The 20,776-nt window shown below is 38.5% G+C and overlaps 2 protein-coding genes across 4 annotated transcripts; both read left to right on the top strand.

The window, feature by feature from the left end:
- Positions 1 to 6,191: 6,191 nt before the first annotated feature.
- Positions 6,192 to 19,399, top strand: tigarb (TP53 induced glycolysis regulatory phosphatase b). 2 transcript variants are annotated; one of them, XM_035907562.2, is made up of 7 exons: positions 6,221 to 6,304; positions 6,394 to 6,447; positions 6,577 to 6,614; positions 6,710 to 6,831; positions 8,786 to 8,863; positions 8,958 to 9,068; positions 18,351 to 19,399. In XM_035907562.2, exons 1-7 carry the CDS (start codon positions 6,273 to 6,275, stop codon positions 18,780 to 18,782), a joined length of 867 nt encoding a protein of 288 aa, XP_035763455.2. In that variant the 5' UTR covers positions 6,221 to 6,272; the 3' UTR covers positions 18,783 to 19,399. The 2 variants fall into 2 exon arrangements, with proteins under 2 accessions (XP_006780874.2, XP_035763455.2); XM_006780811.2 differs by lacking the exon at positions 6,394 to 6,447 and having other exon boundaries at positions 6,192 to 6,304.
- On the top strand, positions 9,918 to 15,857 carry LOC148097895 (uncharacterized). 2 transcript variants are annotated; one of them, XM_087830780.1, is made up of 7 exons: positions 9,918 to 10,073; positions 10,550 to 10,612; positions 10,897 to 10,933; positions 12,708 to 13,674; positions 14,005 to 14,172; positions 14,484 to 14,579; positions 15,070 to 15,857. In XM_087830780.1, exons 4-7 carry the CDS (start codon positions 12,709 to 12,711, stop codon positions 15,400 to 15,402), a joined length of 1,563 nt encoding a protein of 520 aa, XP_087686906.1. In that variant the 5' UTR covers positions 9,918 to 10,073; positions 10,550 to 10,612; positions 10,897 to 10,933; position 12,708; the 3' UTR covers positions 15,403 to 15,857. The 2 variants fall into 2 exon arrangements, with proteins under 2 accessions (XP_087686906.1, XP_087686907.1); XM_087830781.1 differs by lacking the exon at positions 12,708 to 13,674 and having other exon boundaries at positions 9,919 to 10,073.
- Positions 19,400 to 20,776: the final 1,377 nt, after the last annotated feature.

The following is a 20,776-nucleotide window of genomic DNA, read 5'->3' as shown; positions in this document are numbered from 1 at the left end:
TTCATGCATTTTTCTTTCTTTCATTTGAGCTTCAAGCTGTTCATGCAGTTCTTTCAAGACTTTACTTTTTGCTCGTGACATTTTTACTGCCTGCAATTGTAAGTCTTGTTTATATTTTTCCTCCTGCTGCAGCCTTAATTCTTGCTCCTGACTTTTGAGTTGTTTTTCCAACTGCCTTTTCCGTTCATTATCTTTTATTTGGTTTCTTTGAGCGTTATTGAAAGCCCTCTTTATTAGAATTTTCTTTTGGACTTTCTCTTGCTCCCTTTTCTGTGTTTCTTTAAGTCTATCTTCCACCTCGTTATTAATTTTTTTCTCCAGCTCTTTTCTCGCTTGCGCCATTTCTTTTTTTAACCCGATAAGCTTACCGTTTTCATTTGAAACCATAGCGCCATAAATAACTTTGTGAAAGTTTTTAACACAGGCATTCCTGTTAAACTGCAACTTATCAGCCTTCTCCAGAACCTGGGCTTCAAGTTGCTTTCTTTTTTGCAGTTTAGCTGCCTTTTCTAATTTCGTTTTCTCTATTATGTACTTTGTCGTTTTATTTTGCTCCCTTGCCTCCGCTTGACGACAATTTATCTCGTAAATTTCCTTAAATTTACGAGATAAATCTACTTCTCTGGGAGCAAATGAAGCTTGATTTTTATCCCAATAGGGTTTAGTTAATGTTATGTTTTGGGGTCTCTGTATTATAGACATCATTTTCTTTCTAAAGATATAGCAATACTAAGAAGTGCGTTTGTGAAATTGTTTGTGTCAGTGAAACTGAGTTTTGTCTGTTACAAGCCCTATTTAAGGGTTTTTGTAGCCTTTGATCTCTGTTGACGCATTTGCCCCGCCCCCTTTGTCAGTGACGGAACGTTCCGTCTCTGAGACTTCAGGACGGCCGTGAACGTGACGTAAAAACAAATGCGACAGAAGGAGAAGTGAAGCGCTAGCTAAACAAGGGCCCTTTCTCAATTCTCAAGTACACGAGTACGTACTCGCGTTCTCGGCGGGTACGTACTCGCCGAGAACGCACGGAAGTACGGACTCGCCGAGAACGCGAGCACTGACTCGCGATTTGTACAATTGGAACACCAGCGTACTTCGTACTTGATGATGTCACAGGTCCGGAGTTTTTACTGCCGTCCTTAATTTAACTGTGAGTAATATGTTATGAAGCTTAACTTTAATCACAGCCAAACCGGTTTACTCAGGAACAAATAAAAGCCGAAATAAGCCAAACATTAACATTTAGAAGTGATCTAAGTGACTTATATATCATGTTTAACCTCAGTAGTGAAATCTCTATTAATAAAAATAGTGTACATGTACATACGTGTACATACCTTAATAAAAACAAGCAGGTGAGATGTTAGAACGCTTTTATTTTTATTTTAGTGGACACTCAATACAATAGACAGCTACTGGGGTTTGTTTAACCTGAGTAGCGAAAAGACCGCGGGGGGGTTGAAAACGATCTGCCGGGAGTCTGCTGTTCTCGCCGGCTGTAATAATCCTCGACCTCGCTGTCTGCTATGGAGCTGGCGGGTCACAGACGTCTCCGAAAACGTCGGACCTCGTTTGGAAATATATGATATCTTGATAAACTGAGCAGATATTCGAAGTTTACACAGCTACATTCTCGCTTGAAAAGAACTTAAAAGTTTATTTTGTGACCCAGAAAGAGTAATATTTAAAAGTTTTTAGCCCCGCTCGTCCGCCATTGCCGCGTTTGAGTTTTGGACGAAATGCATTCTGGGATATTTAGCTGTACCAAGTCCACACAAGTCACCACCGATGCATGCTCGATAAAACGGGCGGAGCGAGAACACATCCGGGACTTTTTTGCGTTCTCAGCTTGATGCGTACTTCGAATTGGAACAGTACTTGGTCTCCGACTGATGACGTATCACGAGTACACGAGAACGCAAGTACGCACAAGTACGCATATTGAGAAAGGCCCAAGATCTATATTTTCGGGTTGTTAAGTATCACTTTCGGAAAAAAGGACTGTATAACAATTCAGGGTCTGCAGCCTTAAATGACGCATTTTAAGCCCGATTAGGTCACAGCGGCGCCACGAAGGCTGTCCCGTTCAACGGCTGCTCCAAATGCGGCCCTCAAATGCGTCCTTCATTTTCCTGAATTTTAAGGATGGGTCTGTGTATCCTTCGTGGCCCAACATATCCCAGACTTGAAAGCGGGGCTGTGGGTGTGGATAATTTTGACGAAAAAAAACAGCCGACAGCTGAAGCCAGGCGGCCAAAAGGTAAACTTTTAAAAGTAAGTACTGAATATCATGTCACTTATTTATGTGCAAATGTTTAATAACGAAGAAGATTAAAACATTACTGTTGGCCACATGTCGGAAAAATTATGTGACATTAGCGATGTTTGTACTAACTTGGTTTTAAAGCCTTTACTTTAAAATATACACTGTTCAATAGTTGACCTTACAGTGAATGTGATGATTTTATGAATAATTAAAGTCAGTCATATATCCACAAACACAACAAGCTGAAAGTCAATGAATGCTGCTCGGTTTGCAGTCCTGAATATCAAGGCACAAGCAGTATTCACTGCACTGTTAATGTTAGCTATGTTATATTGCTGCCTCTGTTCGGTGGTGTCGAGCCAAATGGACTTTAACGTTCCTTTGAAAACGAGCTGACGGTTCACTCGTTAAGCTGAAAGAAAGATGCTTTAATCACAGGAGTCACACGTGTCCACTGTACCATCTGGGAACTCTTTTTGTTTAGCACTCCTAATAACACAAACATTAAATCCTCCTTCTCTTGTGCTGTTTTGTAGCAGTGTATACACCTGAGACTGTCACCTGTGTGTCTGTCCTGCACTCTCTCTCTCTTTTTCTTTCTCTCTGATTGTGTAATAAAATATGAGCATGTATTTATAAGTTACACTTGTGTTTGAATCCTGCAGATTATCACACATTTGATTTCCATGTGTGACAACTGCAAGTGTCCAGAGTGAGGACAGACTGAGGGACTGTCAGATTATAATATTATTTTATGCCATGTTAGACCCCTAATTAAAGATTGTGAATTATTATGTAGTTTTAGTTTTTTATTATTCTCCTGAATTAGAAGAAGGTGATAACTATTACATTTGGTAAACTGATTTGCATTACATTAGACTGTTGATTTATTGTGAATGAATGATATTGTTTTATGATGCATTATACTGTGAGTTATAAGAAATACTGTTCCAGAAAGTCATCGCCTTATTTGTCTGGTTAGAAGAGAACAGAGCATACTGCCCCATCTCAGCAGGAGCAGATAAACAGGGAGCCAAGGTCGTAGCTTAGGCGCTGTGTGAGAGAAAGAATGTGAATGTTTAGGCTTTTATGATTAGGTGGGGGCCACTAGAGGCTATAAGAGTTTGATCAAGGCTCCACCATTTTGAGATTTGATGCTGTCTGCTGTATGGTGTCCATCTCCCACGCGCGTGTTCATTAAATCATCGTTTGACTCAACCCAGCCGGACCAGTGTGGTTATTGTGGTTTTTCCTCTTGTATCCATCCCCAATATTTGAATCCGTAACAGGACCCACTGCTGCACATCATCTGTGAGGCTTTGCACCCCTGATGATCCACCAGGACAAACTCAAATAATTGTACCATTCCAGTGTTTTCACTGTGGGAGAAAGTACTCAGGGCCTTCAAGTTACACACTATGAAAGACAGAAACAAGTTTAATATTCAGAAACCTAAAGTATGTATCAGCAGCAGAATGGAGCTAAAAATAATTGTTTGTTTCAGTTCTATGAAGCTTTGAGTATTTTGGATTAGTAGCACTGCTGTGTTTGTTGCATCATATTGCTGTAATTGTTTATATGCTTTATATATTCTGAGGTAAGTTGATCTATAGTGTTACATCATATTCTATAAGGATGTTATGTGTTTGTATATTTTCTGCCCAGTTTGACCGGTTTTAGCAGAAGTCAGCCTGTTTAAGGCTCTGATATCTATTCTGTATGACTTAAAGCAGTTATGACATTGTATAATTTTCTCACCCAATAAATGAATATTTAATTTATCAGTCTACTCTTCATTTTATCAGAAACAGTTATCACAGCTCGTAAATTTTCATTTTACACATATGTAAGCATTGAGCCAAATTTAGTAATGCCAACATAATGAAAGAACAATATTTGTCTCTTATATATGATACATCTATATACATACACTGTCAAAGATACCTGTCTTTGAGTGAAGATTTAAGGTGATAGGACATAAATAACTGCAACTTGAATCTTTACTGAAGCTCAGTATTTGACACAGAGTTCAAGCTCACTGCTATAATAACTAATCATGATTAGTATAATACTAACTTTAATATTGGCCATATTATATTTACTTGTAGTGTATATACACTCCTACCCGTCTTTCATCATCTGGTTTCCTGTGCCAAATCTTCTACTGATGCACTGAGGCAGACATGTCATAAACATTAACTAAAGCCCATTTTTGTGACTAAGCAGGATTTTAAATCTTCATCAACAGCTACTTCAGAGGAAATTCTTCAATAAACTGCAACCAAAGACTCAACTCAGAGGACAAAACCCAACCCTTTATAAACAGTGTGACAGCAAACTATTTCTTGTGTAAAGTTACAAATAGGACTAATTATCCACGGGACCTTTTGATGTTTTGATGGAGCTCCTGACCCAGCCCAAGCTCTCTATGAAGACGAGGAAAGACAAGGAAAAACTCCCCAGGGGGCCAGATCGATGGGAAGAAACCTTGGGAAAGCCCATTCAAAGAGAGATCCCCTTTCCTGGGATGGCTGGGGGGTTACAGGAACAAAAAGTTACAGAAGCAAAATTTAGATTTTTTAAAAAAATGGGCCCATTCTATCTATTCCTGTCAAACAGAAAAAAAGAGTAAAAAATGTAAAAAATAAATGTAAAAAATGTTTGGAATCATGTATGATTTTTGTTCCACTTCTCACGTGTACACCACTTTGTATTGGTCTTTCATGTTGAATTCCAATAAAACTGATCCATGTTTGTGGCTGTAATGTGACAAAATGTGGAAAAGTTCAAGGGGGCTGAATACTTTTGCAAGCCACTGTATCTCTATCTGACTGAGTTGGTTGAGTTGGTTCTTAATGCCATGCAGACACTCTGTGTTGAACCTACTCCTGACATTTGTGAAACCTTTCTTCACCTTTGTATTGATAAGGTCACTTCTAACAGGGCTCAGATCTCAGCTTTAATGACATGTTTGAGCCTTGGACTTTAAAGTAAATTGTTAGTCATTTGAAACCCTCATTATTTCATAAAATAATGATGCTGTCCCTCCTTCTCTACTTAGAGGTTCTTCCCACTGTAGGACCTTCTATTTTAGGAATTGTTAATAGTAGTCTGTCTTCAGTCTCATAGGTTTTAAACATGGAGTAGATGAACCTTGACCACTTGAAATCTGCTTTGGTTCAGTCAGGGGAGGCATTTAGGTGAGGAAGAAGAGTGTTGATCCATAAAGGTCAGTGAGGTCATGTAAATGATGCTTCTGCTGTCAGACACAGAGATTAAAAAAATGTGCATGAATCTTGCATGCTTTTCATTTACACCCATCATCTTCAACACTGGGTACAACTGGGTTGACTTGGTTTCTTCACGTGTCTCCTTCAGTGCAATTAAAGGCCTGTTAGAGGTAATGTTGGATGCTGCATGACAATTCTGTACGCAAGACCTTCCAGCTCCCTTGGCTCATGTTCACACATCATAAACTAGTTTGAAGCATTTGTCATTAAAGTGGTTAAATTCTGGAAATTATCTTTAGTCAAAACACGGCTAATGCTTTATTGATGTAAAGAAAGGCATTGACAAAATGATTAGCTTAAAGTAAAATCACAGGGCAAAATAAACTGAATAAGTATATCATTAAACAATTAATTAAATATGTAGAAAATTATCAAAATCTGGAATAATTCGTTTTATCTTAATATTTTAACTATTTAATAATATATTTAATCCATTTTGTCACTCGTGGCCCTCCATAGACTCATCCTTAATTTCCTGCTAAATTATGTGCTGTGGGGGAAAATTCCGACTGGATAGCGTTTATTTTATTTTATTTTATTTTATTTCGCGCTTTTTAGAGGGGAAACGGGGACACCCATGCCTTCTCTGAGATTGCTGAGATTTTTAAAAAAAATATTTACAGTTACGCAGCACTGCAATGCGTCATGACGTAGGAGGAAACGTCACGCACAACTGCAGCCGAACCAAACAGGAAGTAGTGCGAGAGCGGCTGCTGAAAATGTTTACGTTCAGTTTAACGTTCGTACGACAGTAAGTAGTAATTTAGCGGCTTAATTATGGTTTCATACTTTCACCTGACTTGAAGATTAGTGATTTGCTGATGTTGGTGTTTCCTATAGAGCCTGCGTGTCCTGTCAGGTGTTGCAGCATGCTGTGTGGCTACATGTGTGCCTGTGCGGCTGACTTTGAGCAATAGGAGACTTAGGCACCTTTAACGTTTGTGCTCTGTTTTAGTTTTTTTTTTTTTAGGAGATGTTTATATGAGTCGTCTTACTCGGATTTGTTGTTCTGTTTCTACACAGTGGGGAAACGCAGTACAACAGGGAAAAGCTGCTGCAAGGTGATTCGCGTTATAGCAACAGATGTAATCACGTGTTTACCTTTCACATCTAACTGCACCTGTGTGTTTGGACTGTCTGTACTTTGTGATCTCAGGTCAAGGTGTGGACACGCTGCTGTCAGAGACAGGTGTGCAGCAGGCTGAGGCAGCGGGACAATACCTCAAAGACATCTCGTTTACCAAAGTGTTTGTCAGTAACCTGCAACGAGCTGTACAGGTGAGGCACTCAGGTGCACTTTTTGGGGCACCATGGGAGGAAAATGACTGTGACAGAGGTGGCGCATATCTTGCTGTAGAGATGACATCAATGAAAAATAGTCCAACACTGTAGCTCCTTTTACTGATCTATTTACCATTAACTTTTAATCCACTTTGATCATTTTAACATGGCTCACAGTATTTATTTATAGCACTTTTTAAAATATAAGCCTATATTCTTTATGCAAAGAATCAAATGGATAAGAAGCAGATTTTATTACAGCAGCATAATGTTTATAGTTTAATCCATCAGCAGGTTATGGTATGAAATAGAAACTGTTCATTGACATTAATCTGTGACAAGTATGTTGAATTTTTTTTTAAGATGTTTGGATGGTGTGAATTTTTGGATGGAGTTATCATCTTTCCTTTCGTAACGGCTAAAGGAAGCACTGAAGCACCTTTGCTTAGCTTTTATTAAGGTTGCCAAACAGATATATCCAGGTCAGTTCACACACTTACAAACCTTATTAGGCAAATTTTACTATTCCACTACAGCACCTGCTTTCCTGCCACTTGCACTGTACTTTAAAATTTTGCTGCTAGAATTATTGCAAAGCAAACAGTCCCACAGCATAGTGATATGCTGTGTTGGTTGTGCTGTTGCATTATGGCCAAAAATCTCCACATTGGTGTCATCTTTGGTTTGTTCCGATGTATCTTTTTATAGAGAGGCGCCTTTTCCCCTCACTTGTTCAGTCTTTTTTCAATTTACCGTCATGAACTTTAACCTTTAACATGCTAAGTGAGGCCTGTAGAGTCTGAGATGTAGCTCCTGGTTTTTGGGGTTTTTGTTTTTTTGCGGTTTCTCTGAGCTTTGCATGGTCTGATTTTCGGGTGACTTTGCTGGGACGTCCACTCCTGGGAAGATTAGCGCTGAACCGGCAACCTGCCAAAACTTGTGCTTTTGTACAGGAGAAGCATAGAAGCACCTGGCTTCTACTTACCATGTTAATTCCTATGGGACCAGTAAGGTTGTTTTTAGGGTGTATTGTCTTTCTTAAGACTGTAAATGGCACTGCTCAAGATTCAGGGGACGCCAATGGACGGGTTTCTTGACACAGGCAGCTATTCACGTTCCAAATAACTGGGATCTTCTGCAGGTTCTGAGTCCTGCTGTGAAAATGAACCATTGTCTCCATAATGCTTGTCAGCAGACACAAGTACGAAGTGCTCTGAAATCTCCTGGTAGACGCTGCATTGACTTTGGATTTGATAAAACGCAGCGGACCAACCACCACAAAGAAAAGCAGATGCCATGTAAACCCAAATCATCACAAAGTTCAGAAACTTCACACTGGACTTCAAAAACCTTTGATTCTGAGCCTCTGCTCTGCTTCCTCTAGACTCCAGGATCCTGATTTCCAAATGAAATTTATACATTTACTTAACGTTCATAAAGGTTCAGTTGCAGCTCCTATCCTGAAAACATCTGTGTGTGCTCGCTCTCAATGCTCTGACACTAGCCTCAGTCCACTTCTCGTGAAGTCCATAAATGGATGTTTTCCTGACAATCCACTCATGAATGTAGTCTTGTAGTTTGTTGCTTTTGTATCTTTTCCTACCATGCTTTTCTCCTCCACTCAACATGACATAAACATGCTTCAGTACAGCACTCTGATCAGACAGCAGTGACCTCCATGTGGAGGCTGTCATAGGTTATCATCTGGCCAACTGCCACTTCAGCGGTTTTCCTCACAGTTAAGGTAACGACAAAGCTGTAATAACTGATGTGAACAGTTACATGACTAAGTGATGCCACACGTACTTCCCATCAGCATCAAATGTTTAACTAATGTAATGTCATCTGGTTATGGAGAAATACAACACAGGATCTGTAGAAATGGCTATGCTGAGATTCATGTCTTTTTCATTAAGAGTGTATGAGTGACTGATTGCGTTTCCTTCTTCAGACAGCAGAGATAATTCTGAGGAACAACACTCATTGCTCTGGCATGGAAATGGTTTTGGAGCCGCTACTCAGAGAGCGAGTAAGATCTGTTTACGTTCTGCTGCTTCCACATGTTAAAGTGTTACACATAGCTGTACGGGAGCCCTAAACTGGGGCTTTTTGTGTTGGCACAGGGTTTTGGTGTCGCTGAAGGGCGTCACAAAGAGTATTTGAAGAACATGGCGAATGCTGCAGGCCAGTCGTGCCGTGACTACACACCACCGGGAGGAGAGACTTTAGATCAGGTTAGTCCAAACAGCTGGCCTAAAGAGCATTACTTGTACAACAGTGCCATGCAGTGGTCATTTTAAGACATTGCAGGTTAAGTCATCCCTTCTGTTTCCGAACTGATCTTTTATAAAGCTGCTTCTTCAGACCAGGGTAATGTAGAAAGACTGTTTTGACATTTTACATTCAGAATTTCCATTTAGCTCCCTTTATATAAGCCTCAGTGTTGTGGGTGTTGGGTCAGAGCCTATACTGGGACTCTTACTCGGGTATAAAAGAGACCAGTGTTAAGCAACATCTGTGGTTTTTCTATTGCTGCGTCTTCCTTCACTCAAATTCACACACTACCCTAATTCACTTTTTTGGGTGGTTATTTTACCCCTTTGTTAGTTTAAGTGCTCACAGGATGGGAGGGTAGAGAGTTTAATGAACATCCCTAACTCAACTTAAAATAGTAGACACTTAAATTTTCTCCTACACTTTAAAGGTAAACTTATCAACACACAAATTTAACCTCTAATTTCTCTCAAAGTTGTCCTCTTTTTGGAGGTTTAAAAAATTTCTTGATCAATCAGTTGTTATTCATATTAAAATGAATGAAATAATTGAAATGCTTGTACAGGGTGGGCCATTTATATGGATACACCGTAATAAAATGGGAATGGTTGGTGATATTAAAGTCCTGTTTCTGGCACATTAGTACACTGTAAACCCCAACAGTATACCTGACTTATAAAGTTTGTGGATACAACAATTGAAATTCGTCACAAAGTTGAAACAACTTAAAACTTTTCTGTTCTGTTAACGATTCAAACAGTTATAATTGTACATGGCTTAGAAGTTAAGAGTAAATACTGCTTTTTTAATTATGATTTTTGAGTAAATGTTTTTTTTTTCGAGCTCCGCATGTGTACGTCATGACGTCATGACGTTTTCTCTCTAACCTGAACGACGTTGACAGAAAATTCTGTTCAATATGGCTGCCCTTCTCGAGCGACTGGAGAGCACATTTGGAGAAACTTGTAAGTAAAACGGAACCTTCGTTATGTTTATTTTTTCTGTAAAAAAGCAAGTATATTAATATGTTGAAGCCAATAACTTGTTTTCGAATGCACTTTTGTGTTAAACAGCACAGACCCAGGTAGTGAATAGTTGTTCGCGGTTGTTCGCGCTCTTTTTCAAACCGATGATGTCGTCATTTTTACAGTTTTAACCGATTAAAACACAGTTTTAATAAGAATTGCACATAAAGAAAGTGTCTTAGTGATATTTTAACGACCCATTGCCAACGCAAGAAAGTTGGCGTTTTTACAACAGCAGCCTCATTGTTCGGCAGGTTTTTTTTTTCTTCTCATTAGCATCATTCAAAAGTGACTTAGCTAGCAGTGGCAACTTCTATCTTAAACAATTAAAAGTAATACCCAGATTGAAATATAGCAAGGTGTTGTATATTTAGTGTGCTGATAAGGTTTTCAGTATTTTTATTTTTTATTCCAAGGCTGAAGACCGAAGAAAAAAACTTAAGACTGCAAGTAATTTCAGGTGGAGACAGTAAACACAGGTGAGTTGAAAGATCTATTGAAGAGTCCTTTCTTCATGGCCATTAAAACATTTGTAGGTTAAAAGACCTGGTTTTTTTTTTCTTCTTTTTAATCATGCCCCTGCTTTGTCACACTGAATCATGTTGAAAATATATATTTTCATGGCTCCCCCCATTACCATTACCTTGTACTTCTTTCAACCGGTCTATTTTATTTTGTGACATTAACATCTTAAATGTACCCCGCCAGTATAATTATTAATAGCTGTGTTATTATTTATAATGCATCTTTTTATCATGTGCAGATCTACCAAGGGTCGGTGGCACAGTTCAACCTTTGTGGTAAGTTATAACACTTCATATTTAGTCACATAAGTAAGTTGTTTCATCAGTTGTTGCGTTCTTATAAAATAATTTTGTATAATTGTACAAAATTACTGAGGATACATCCAATGTGTAAATCCCAATCAACAATTTTACTGTGATATTTGCTCATGTTTAGAGAATTTCCATTATATTGGTTACTGAGTTTCCATTTTTTTGTAGGGCCAAATTTGTATTAAAAATTTATATTTTCATGTGATGTGAAAATACTCAATCATTTTTAATTTTTAAAAGAAACCATTCATTAAGTCCCTTAAAGTGCAGATTTCAGTAGTTGCTGAAATGCATATAAAATGTCCCCCAAAAACCGTCTTCATACGTTGATTGGGGTATTTCAAAATTAAAAATGTTTAGAAACCCAAATTTTGACTGAAAGTTTCATAATCTGGACGTGTGATGTAACTGAAGGGAGTTGTATGTTATGCGCTGTTGGCAGTAGGTGGTGTTCGTGAGCGTTAGTGTGTTTACTATGATTATATTGCATTTATTTTTCTTAAAAATACAAAATTATTGTGTTTGTGGAAGCTGTACAAACACCAGCCTGTGTGTCAGGACTAGGGCTGGGTATCGTCACTGATTTCGTGAATCGATTCAATTCCGATTCACAAGGTCCCGAATCGATTCGATTTAATTCGATTCGATTCAATTCGATTTGAATCTGGGAAATTTTGACAGTCAGAAATATTATAATTCAGAACAGTATATTTACATATTTTTGTATCTATAAAAAGGAAGCTGACACACGCAAGACTTTATCAAAGGTGTGAGCATCACAGCAGATGCTTTTGTGTTAAAGTAGCTGAGGATAAAACACAGAAAAACATGAAGGCGATTTTCCTGGCCTGGGATTTTATGAAAATATTCTGCAGTACATCAAACACGAAAGAAAACCATTAATCAACATATGAACATTACCTCTGATGTTATTAGAGACACGGCTAAGCGTTTTGCATAATTTTAAAAAGTTTAAATTTGTTCAGTATTGAACAGCAGAAATTAGGTTTTCTTTTCGGAAGTATATAAAACAAAGAAAAAAAACGTTGGCCGACAGCGCTGTAAACAATGGTAGACTTGTGCGTAACAAGCAAGTGAATAATGCAGAAAACAGATTTTTAGACGGGAAACTGTTCTTGAAGTACAGGGAGAGAGAGAGAGCTGTGCATCGTGGTCGAAGCAAAACAGTAAAAGTAAGAGTGAATACATGACGGTGTTAATGTGAAGCGTAGTTTGGATCTTCTTTTGCTGCTGGTTCGGTCAATATTGTTTGGAGAGACATCAAACTAACAGCTTTAGAATCAGCTCATAAAGGGCGTGAACACAAAGCGCGGACCCGCCGACAGATCAGAATCAGTGAGCTGTCGGCTTTCAGCCCCGACTGTGAGAAAGGCGACATCTAACTGATTTTGATCCGCGGGTTGCGCTGTGTGTTTAAGTCTTTGTGCAGAATTGGTGTTCCTGCTCTCATTTACTGTCTTAGCTGTTTGGTGGTTGTTGAAATTTTGTGAGATTTCACCAGAGATTCTGGCATTTCCGGCAAAATAAATTTATATTAAAAAATCGATTCAGGATTTTAATGAATCAATTTTACGTTATCCAAGCCAGAATCGATTTTAATCGATGAATCGATTATAAAAACCCATCCCTAATAATAAGGTTAATGGTATGATGTACAGTGCTTATGAGACAATTCATTTTTTTTAAAAATCATCTCCATTCCTTGTTTTATTCATAGGATGATGGCAGTATCCCAAAAGTTCCTGCTGAGAGTTCACCTCACCACAGATGTTGTTGTGAAGGTTTCTCTAACTAAGCGGCCTGAGTCGGTGAAAGAACTAATCACCATACTCCGTGAGAAGCTCAACCCTAGGCTGGACTTTGAGTTTACCTTACAATACAAAGACCCCGACTTTGATGGGCAACTTACCTGCCTACTGGATATTCAAGAGTTGCCGGAGAAGGGCACACTAAAAGTAGTGAGATCTGAAAGTGATGTCAGTTCTTGTGCAAGTTCTGATACAGACATCCTTCCTCATGTGCCTTTAGCTCAGCGTCTGAAGTGTTGGCCTGACACTTTCCCAGTACCTACCTTTTCTTACGAAGTTGAACATGTACTTGAGGAGGGAAATAGAGCCTTTGAGATGTCTGGAAAACATCTGAAGTTGACTCGAGCCCAAAAGCACAACATCTTGGAGACCATGGCTTCAGCGATGCACACCTTCAAAGCCTATCCGAGTGATGGAGATGTCGGTTTGGCAGCAGAAGCTCTTGTTACCACTCATCCATGTCTTAAAGAGCCTGGAAGTAGGAATGGAAGTTATGGTTGGAAGACCAGTTTAAAATTCAAGATGGGAAAGTATCGCACCAAGCTAGTAAGATCTGGATGTGTGGAGGTGTCCGTCAACGCTGGCAGGAGGAGTGTTAACAACCCTGAAGGAGAGCACCCCCACTCAAACATAAAAAGAGCCAGTAGAGCTGAGGTGAACTACCTCCCAAACTTTCCAAGAGGAGAAGATCAGGTCAGTTTGGAGGATATGAGAGTCCAGATAAAAAATGAGGTTGAGAAGACTGAGCCCAACAAAATAATGATTGAAAAACTGATGCAGACTACCTTTCCACTTCGTCGCCATGAAATTGTTCAAGACAACCCAATGGTAAAGAACTTCTTAGAGAAATGGCCTGCTCTGCTATTTGACTCTCAGGTATCTGTGCTTTGATTTTTTTTTTCTTCTTCAGTTTAACATGAAACAATGCAAGTTCAGCAGATCTCTTCAGATTCAGATAATAAATAAATAACAAATAAATAAATAATAGATAACAAACAAAAATATATTTCAGCTTTGTGATACACTTGTGCTTGTGGTTCGGGTCCAATTTAAAAAAAAAAAAAAAAAAAAAAAAAAAAAAAACTTAATAGGACATCTATAAAACAAGGTTAGACAGAAGTTGGGCAATTCCTCTTTAATGATAAGATGTAAATTTGGTCAGTAATTTGGCTTCATGTTGATGTTTTTGTTCCTGTTTTATTTTAGATTTGTGCGGAGTTCCACCGAGTCACAAACATCAACCTGCGGAACCAGTTCTACGCTGAACTTGACAGACACACACCACGACTCATGGCTCTATACAGACAGAAGGCTGCACGGACTGGCAAGATATCGGAGGCTCTGCGAACCATCCTGAATCATTATGATCTTCAGGTGAATATTGATAATGATAAAATTAACACAAATTAAACGTTTCACTGATAAAAACTCAATTTTTTCCTTGCTTTGAACATCTGTGTTCTATACAGATTACAGCTCTGATCTGTTATTATTTTAAAATACTGTGTAGGATTTTTGTCAAATGAGTAAGATACAGACTCTTTGTCATAAGAGACAGAAAGGTTGTCTTAAAAGAAATGTCTCCAAAATTATGTAGAGTCACATGCCATGCAGTTTCATAAACATCCCCAAAGAATGACACCTGAAAACTTTGTGTTCAATGAACTTTTCTTTTCCCTTTTTAGGAGGCGCCTGATGTCAACGTGAAACGCACTGCAGTGCTTCGTGCCCTTCCTGTATACCTGCGGGAGGAGGACCCAGAATTCTTTAAGACATGTAATGTAAGTGTATTTTTGCATCACTTAAATTCTGCCAGTGAGATAAAACACCATGTTTTTTTTTAAAAATACAATTTAATACCCTAGCAGCTACCAAATTGTACAAGCAAAATACCCTCTCTTTAGAAAACCCTCACACACACACACACACACACACACAGAGTCAGGAGCAGGGCACAGGCGTATCACAGCACTTCGGCTACGCTGCAGGTGGCCCCAAAAACAAGGCTGAAGTCAAGATTTAGTTTCTTTTTGAGATAAAGTCATAAAATAAAAAATTACTTCTTTTTTTTTTTTTTTTAGAAAAATAACAAACATACTAATTATGTAATGACAGAAGCTAACGCGTTAATGTACATTTTTCAAAAAAGTAGAGTACCCTAACCCGTTACAAAGTAACCCACTACACTGCTGAATTTTTTGCTAGATTACAGGTCTTGCTTGTCACATTCTCTCAAACCAACCTTACTTATTGATACTGTGTCTATTCCAGGCGGACACATTGGATGAGTCGACCCTCATTGACACTCCAGTTGCCCTTCTCACAGTGGTTACCGACGGCACTTCCCAGACCAGTTCTGTCCATTTTACTTCCTCAAGCATGGCCGTTGTGGTGGAAGGCGACTTGGTGATGCGTGATATTCCCAGATTTGCAGATGCATTTGCCTTATTGTTTGGCTTGATCTATGCTCTGCATTTAGACTACCCCAGGAAGCTGGTTCACACATTTACCTTTGTCCAAAAAATCTTCATGGGGCTTGATGACGGCAAACCCCTGAAACCCTGCCTACATGCTCTTAAAAATGATTTGTTGCTGAAAGAGTAGTTTTGGAAGGAATATAGGCAATGTTTGTTAGGACATGCACTCTGTTACTGAGCACTTTGTTTGAAGCACTTTATTTAAAGCACTTTAAGTTTACTACAGGCTTTGGGTGGATTTAACTCCATCAGTTTACCTAATTTTCCTATACTTGCCTGCCTGTTCTTGTTATTTGTAAGATGATCATCTTTATTTGTATCCATTTTTAAAAATTGTTTTTTATTTCTTTTTCAAACAAAAGTGATTAGTATTTGAATTTTTATTTTGAATTTTTGTGTATTTTGAGAAAGATGCTATTAGGACTGATGTTGTCCTTTGTGATTTTACAAAAAGATGTTCTACACCGAATTTATAATGCTCACTTTATGGTGCCCATGTCCATGTTAATGGTTTTATAAAAACATTTGTGATGTTTTTACATTTCCATAAAAAAATGTTAAATAAACAAAATGTAAAGTAAATGAATTTCTCAAATTTTTTTTACTAGTCTAAACTCAAACATTTAAAAATAAATATCTTTTAATTAATAATCATATAATTTGCGTTTAGGTTGTAATATAATTGCATTGTGTTGGATCAAAATAGTAAACTACAAAAAACACAAAAATATTAAAATTAAAGTATATAGTTTTTAAGTAAAGCTCAATTAATAAAATAAAAATATAATTAAAAAATTTTAAGTTAACAATAAATACAAATTTTGAGTACCCCCATACTTAGAAGAGATGAGTTTGTGTACTTAAAACTTTTGAGGTAATCAGTTTCCACAAATGTTTTAAGTTCAGTGAACTGATTCGGGTTTACAGTGTATATGTGAGGGGGCAAACTCCTCAAGATGGGTGGTGACCATGGTGGCCATTTAGAAATTGGCCATCTTGAATACATTTGTTTTTCCAATAGGAAGAGGGCCATGGGACACATCAAACTTATTGGTAATGTCACAAGAAAAACAATGGTGTGCTTGGTTTCAACGTAACTTTATTCTTTCATGAGTTATTTACAAGTTTTTGACCACTTATAAAATATGTTCAATGTGCTGCCCATTGTGTTGGATTGTCAGTGCAACCCTCTTCTCCCACTCTTCACACACTGATAGCAACACTGCAGGAGAAATGCCAGCACAGGCATCCAGTATCCGTAGTTTCAGGTACTGCACATCTCGTATCTTCACACCATAGACAATTGCCTTCAGATGACCCCAAAGATAAAAGTCTAAGGGGGTCAGATCGGGAGACCTTGGGGGCCATTCAACTGGCCCATGACGACCAATCCACTTTCCAGTAAACTGTTCAAATAGGAATGCTCGGACCTGGCACCCATAATGTGGTGGTGCACCATCTTGCTGGAAAAACTCAGGGAACGTGCCAGCTTCAGTGCATAAAGAGGGAAACACATCATCATGTAGCAATTTCACATATCCAGTGGCCTTGAGGTTTCCATTGATGAAGAATGGGACCCACTATCGTTATACCCCATATACCACACCAAACCATCCCTTTTGTTATTCCGACAGTCTTGGAGGGATCCATCCACTGTGGGTTAGTGTCAGACCAATAGCGGTGGTTTTGTTTGTTAACTTCACCATTCACATAAAAGTTTGCCTCATCACTGAACAAAATCTTCTGCGTGAACTGAGGGTCCTGTTCCAATTTTTGTTTTTGCCCATGTTAACCTCTTCAACATGTCAATGGCTGTGAACAAAGAGAAACTTGTAAATAACTCAGGAAAGTTACGTTGAAACCAAGCACACCATTGTTTTTCTTGTGACATTACCAATAAGTTTGATGTGTCACATGGCCCTCTTCCTATTGAAAAAACAAAAGTTGTATCCAAGATGGCCGACTTCTAAATGGCCACCATGGTCACCACCCATCTTGAGGAGTTTGCCCCCTCACATATACTAATGTACCACAAACAGGACTTTAATATCACCAACCATTCCCATGTTAATACGGTGTATCCATATAAATGGCCCACCCCTCTCTGACCAGCAGTCTAGAGCTTTTCAGGGTCCATTTTCATACATTAGCCTAAAATTTATATTATTAACCGAAATGGCAACATCAGTGGTAATAGTAAAGAAATTGAGTTAATGATAACGGAGTTACTATTTTTTTCTGTTCTATTTATCTACCTTTGTCTTAATTTTCTAATTTATTTACTTTTGATTTAATTATTCATCCCCTTTATTCAGTTATTTTTAGCTCATCCAATCGTAGAACTGATGAGCTTATCCCACAACTGTCCTGCTCTCTTACTACAGTATTTGGTCCGATTTTGGTGAAATGAACATGGTGATCACCTAATTGGTCTTCAGCAAAACTGTCCTTAAGGTCGAGGTCACATTTGTTGTTTTATGGGCAGTAACCTGTGAATGTGGTGGATGCATTTATTTCTGTTTCTTCATTCTCACTTTTTTCTATTCTTATGCTTTTCTCCTTCAGCATGAAAATGAGGGAGGCATCATTTAAAGTCTGTAATGGGTCAAGTTTTGGACTTCTGTTTGAGCGTGGCTGGGTTTATAGAGAATGGCTGAACAAGAAATAAATATGTTTGAGGGCAGACTAGAAAGGATGAATGAATTAATCCATAAAAGAAAATGTGAGTTCATGCTTTATACTGAGTTGAATTTAAGAACTTCCACAGACAAAGTTGGTCTAGATTGATTGATAAATCAGTAGATACATATTAGATTTTCTGCATAAACTCAGAGTTTGAGTTGGATAAATCAAAGTCAGACTTTTTAAACCAAAGATGAAAAAAGTAAATCTCTCCAGTGGAAATGCTGCAGGAATCAAAATCTTTTTGGCCTTTTGGTTGAAGGTTGTTTTTTTTTCTTTTTTTTTAAAATCTAGTATTCACAGCAGCTCTGATGTTTTAATATACAGTAGGTACGAGGACTGAAAATTACATGGAAAAACGAATGGCTCTCTGAGCTGTCATGTTGCTTTCAGGTGAAGCTGCGATTCAAAAAATTCCTCAAAGCTCTTTTCAAGCAAATGCTGGATGAGCACCTCTCATCAGGACCGGCTGCCTCTTCAGGAGCTTCAGCATCTGGAGATGTCGCCCAGGGGACCGCGGCCGTTGCCTCCAACACCCCTCCCCGCTGCTCAGCTGACGGCCTTCAGGGCGTGCTTGTCCACACGCTGGTGGTGAGCCACGGTGCTTACATTCGTGTAGCCATCTGGCACCTTGTGGAGGACTTAAATTGCGCTCTACCTGCAGGGGCGAAAATGCAGCAAGTGTTTTCACCCTGTCCGAACACGGGCATCAGCCGCTTTATTCTCACTCTGAGTGAGTCTGAGTCTGGGCCGGTCCTCTCCGCTGCTCGCTGTGTTTTTACCAACAGGAAGGACCACCTGGAGAACCTCGCAGATGGTGAATAGCACAAAAGAAAATAAAGGGGTAGATGTTCTCTGCTTGTGTGTATATATACACACTATCTGATGGATGATGGAACTATTATAAGCACTAATCTAGCACAGGTAACTGAAGGCTACGTTGCACAGGGTAATTCATGTTTTCTCAGTCGCTGTGTTTCACTGTGGATCAACGCTCAGATTCGGTGTACAGTTCTGTTTCATCATGAAACCATGTCTGTCCAGCTGTAGGCCAGTAAGGTGACCTTTCATATTTAAATTGTTTAAAAACTGATCATTAAATTGCCTCTTTTATCGTGTTACACCAAAGTTTGAAGTATTTAATGTATTGTGGCATTTCTTGTGTGGCAGTTGTGCTGCTGCTCATTTTATTGTGTGCAATATTTCGTGAGAGCACTGATACTTTGAGTTTGTGTTTAACATTTCATACAATCACAAATAATGAGGGGAAAAAACAAGTTGCACAAATCACAGAATGCTGTGAAATTACTTGCAGGACATTTGTGGATGTATTGTCTTTTTTCTGGGTGCTACATATTCATAAGATCTTTTTATGTTGTCTGACATCATTTTATCTCCAATAAATGACTGATGCAGCTCATGATGACCTCAATCAATAAACCATGGTCTGATTTATTCCCAATAGCTGTGTATAACTGAAAAGCTGATGAAAACCAATTTAACACATAGGCATCTCTTAATGGGCTACAGCAGTAGAAGACCACACTCCAGTTCAGAACAGGATACTGAGGCTACAATTTTCACAGTTCACCAAATGAGACCAGAGAAGATTGGAAACGTGTCATCTGGTCTGATGAGTCCATTTCTGCTGCCACATTCAGATGGTGGGATCAGAATTTGATGAGAACGGCATGAAAGCATTGATCCATCTTGGCTTCTATCAACAATTCAGGCTGGTGTAGGGTTAATAGTCACCCTGCATGAGTATTTTTGCTGATCATCCGTTTATGAACACGGCATCTACTGATGGCTGCTTCCAGCAGGAAAACAAAGCATGTCACAAAGGTCAAATCTCAAAATGGTTTCTTGAACAAGGCTATGAGTTCACTGAACTCAAATGATCTTCACGTATTTGTAAAATGGGAATCAAATGGTCCCCACAAAGGTTAAAGGTTATTTTACTAGACTGAACCTCAATACAAAATAGAGATGCATACTGTACTTTAGTGTTTTAGATTTCCGCTTTTCTTAATTCTGAGGGAAAGGTAAAGGAAGCACAGATACATTTAACCATGTTTAGAGATATGATTCAATCTAATGCTAATGCTAAAAGTTAGTGCACTGGATTTTATAATGTTAGAATAATAAATAAGGGGGGGGGATTATGTTTTTGGGAAACTTGTCATATTTGAGGGCAGACACAAACGGCTGCTGTTGTTTGCATTGAAGGATTTGTTGACATTACTGGTGCTACTTCCTCTGCTACGGTTACGGTGCTAAGTCAGCATTTTCAATTTCTTTTGAATCCATGTTGGATGTCTTTAAGTGCTGATGGGAGATCAGTTTTGCTGCTTCCACCTATTTTTAATATCCTGTTGTGAGTCTCTCGGTAGGTCAAAGTAACAGATATCCTTAAAAAAAAACAACAACTTGCAAACTCTGACAGGGCATCATGGATACCACTCTCATGCAGTTCAGTTTATTCACAAGTATATTAAAATACAAATTCCAACACAACAATATATAAAATAGGTATTTGTGAAATGGAAATCCCCCAAAACTGTTTACGGCTTTTAAAAAGAAGTCCAAATGTCACATTATACACACCAAACACAACATGGAAATTCTTAACATACGTGATCATACTGACCTAAATCACTACAGGGATCCTAACATATAAATTACATCCAATACATCTACAGTATGAACCTCATATAGAGAGTTATTACAGTTTTTAAAAGCTCATTGCCACTCAGAGTTCAAAATCAAGCATAATTTAGTAGCAACTGTTGGATTAAAGTCTGTGTGAAGGAAGAAAA

The sequence above is a fragment of the Neolamprologus brichardi genome, chromosome 17 (assembly GCF_056152115.1).
Source record: "Neolamprologus brichardi isolate AB-2024 chromosome 17, ASM5615211v1, whole genome shotgun sequence".
NCBI classification, from domain to species: Eukaryota; Metazoa; Chordata; class Actinopteri; order Cichliformes; family Cichlidae; genus Neolamprologus; species Neolamprologus brichardi.
The sequence above is the reverse complement of the archived record's forward strand: the minus strand, read 5'-3'. Positions and strand labels throughout refer to the sequence as shown.

Excerpts from the sequence above, each read along its gene's own strand:
- tigarb (XM_006780811.2), top strand. The coding sequence starts at position 6,192 with ATGCGTCATGACGTAGGAGGAAACGTCACGCACAACTGCAGCCGAACC. Across the intron at positions 6,832-8,785 it reads ACCTGCAACGAGCTGTACAG|ACAGCAGAGATAATTCTGAG; the intron begins GTGAGGCACTCA and ends TTCCTTCTTCAG. Across the intron at positions 8,864-8,957 it reads AGCCGCTACTCAGAGAGCGA|GGTTTTGGTGTCGCTGAAGG; the intron begins GTAAGATCTGTT and ends GTGTTGGCACAG.
- LOC148097895 (XM_087830780.1), top strand. The coding sequence starts at position 12,709 with ATGATGGCAGTATCCCAAAAGTTCCTGCTGAGAGTTCACCTCACCACA. Across the intron at positions 13,675-14,004 it reads CTCTGCTATTTGACTCTCAG|ATTTGTGCGGAGTTCCACCG; the intron begins GTATCTGTGCTT and ends GTTTTATTTTAG. Across the intron at positions 14,580-15,069 it reads AATTCTTTAAGACATGTAAT|GCGGACACATTGGATGAGTC; the intron begins GTAAGTGTATTT and ends TGTCTATTCCAG.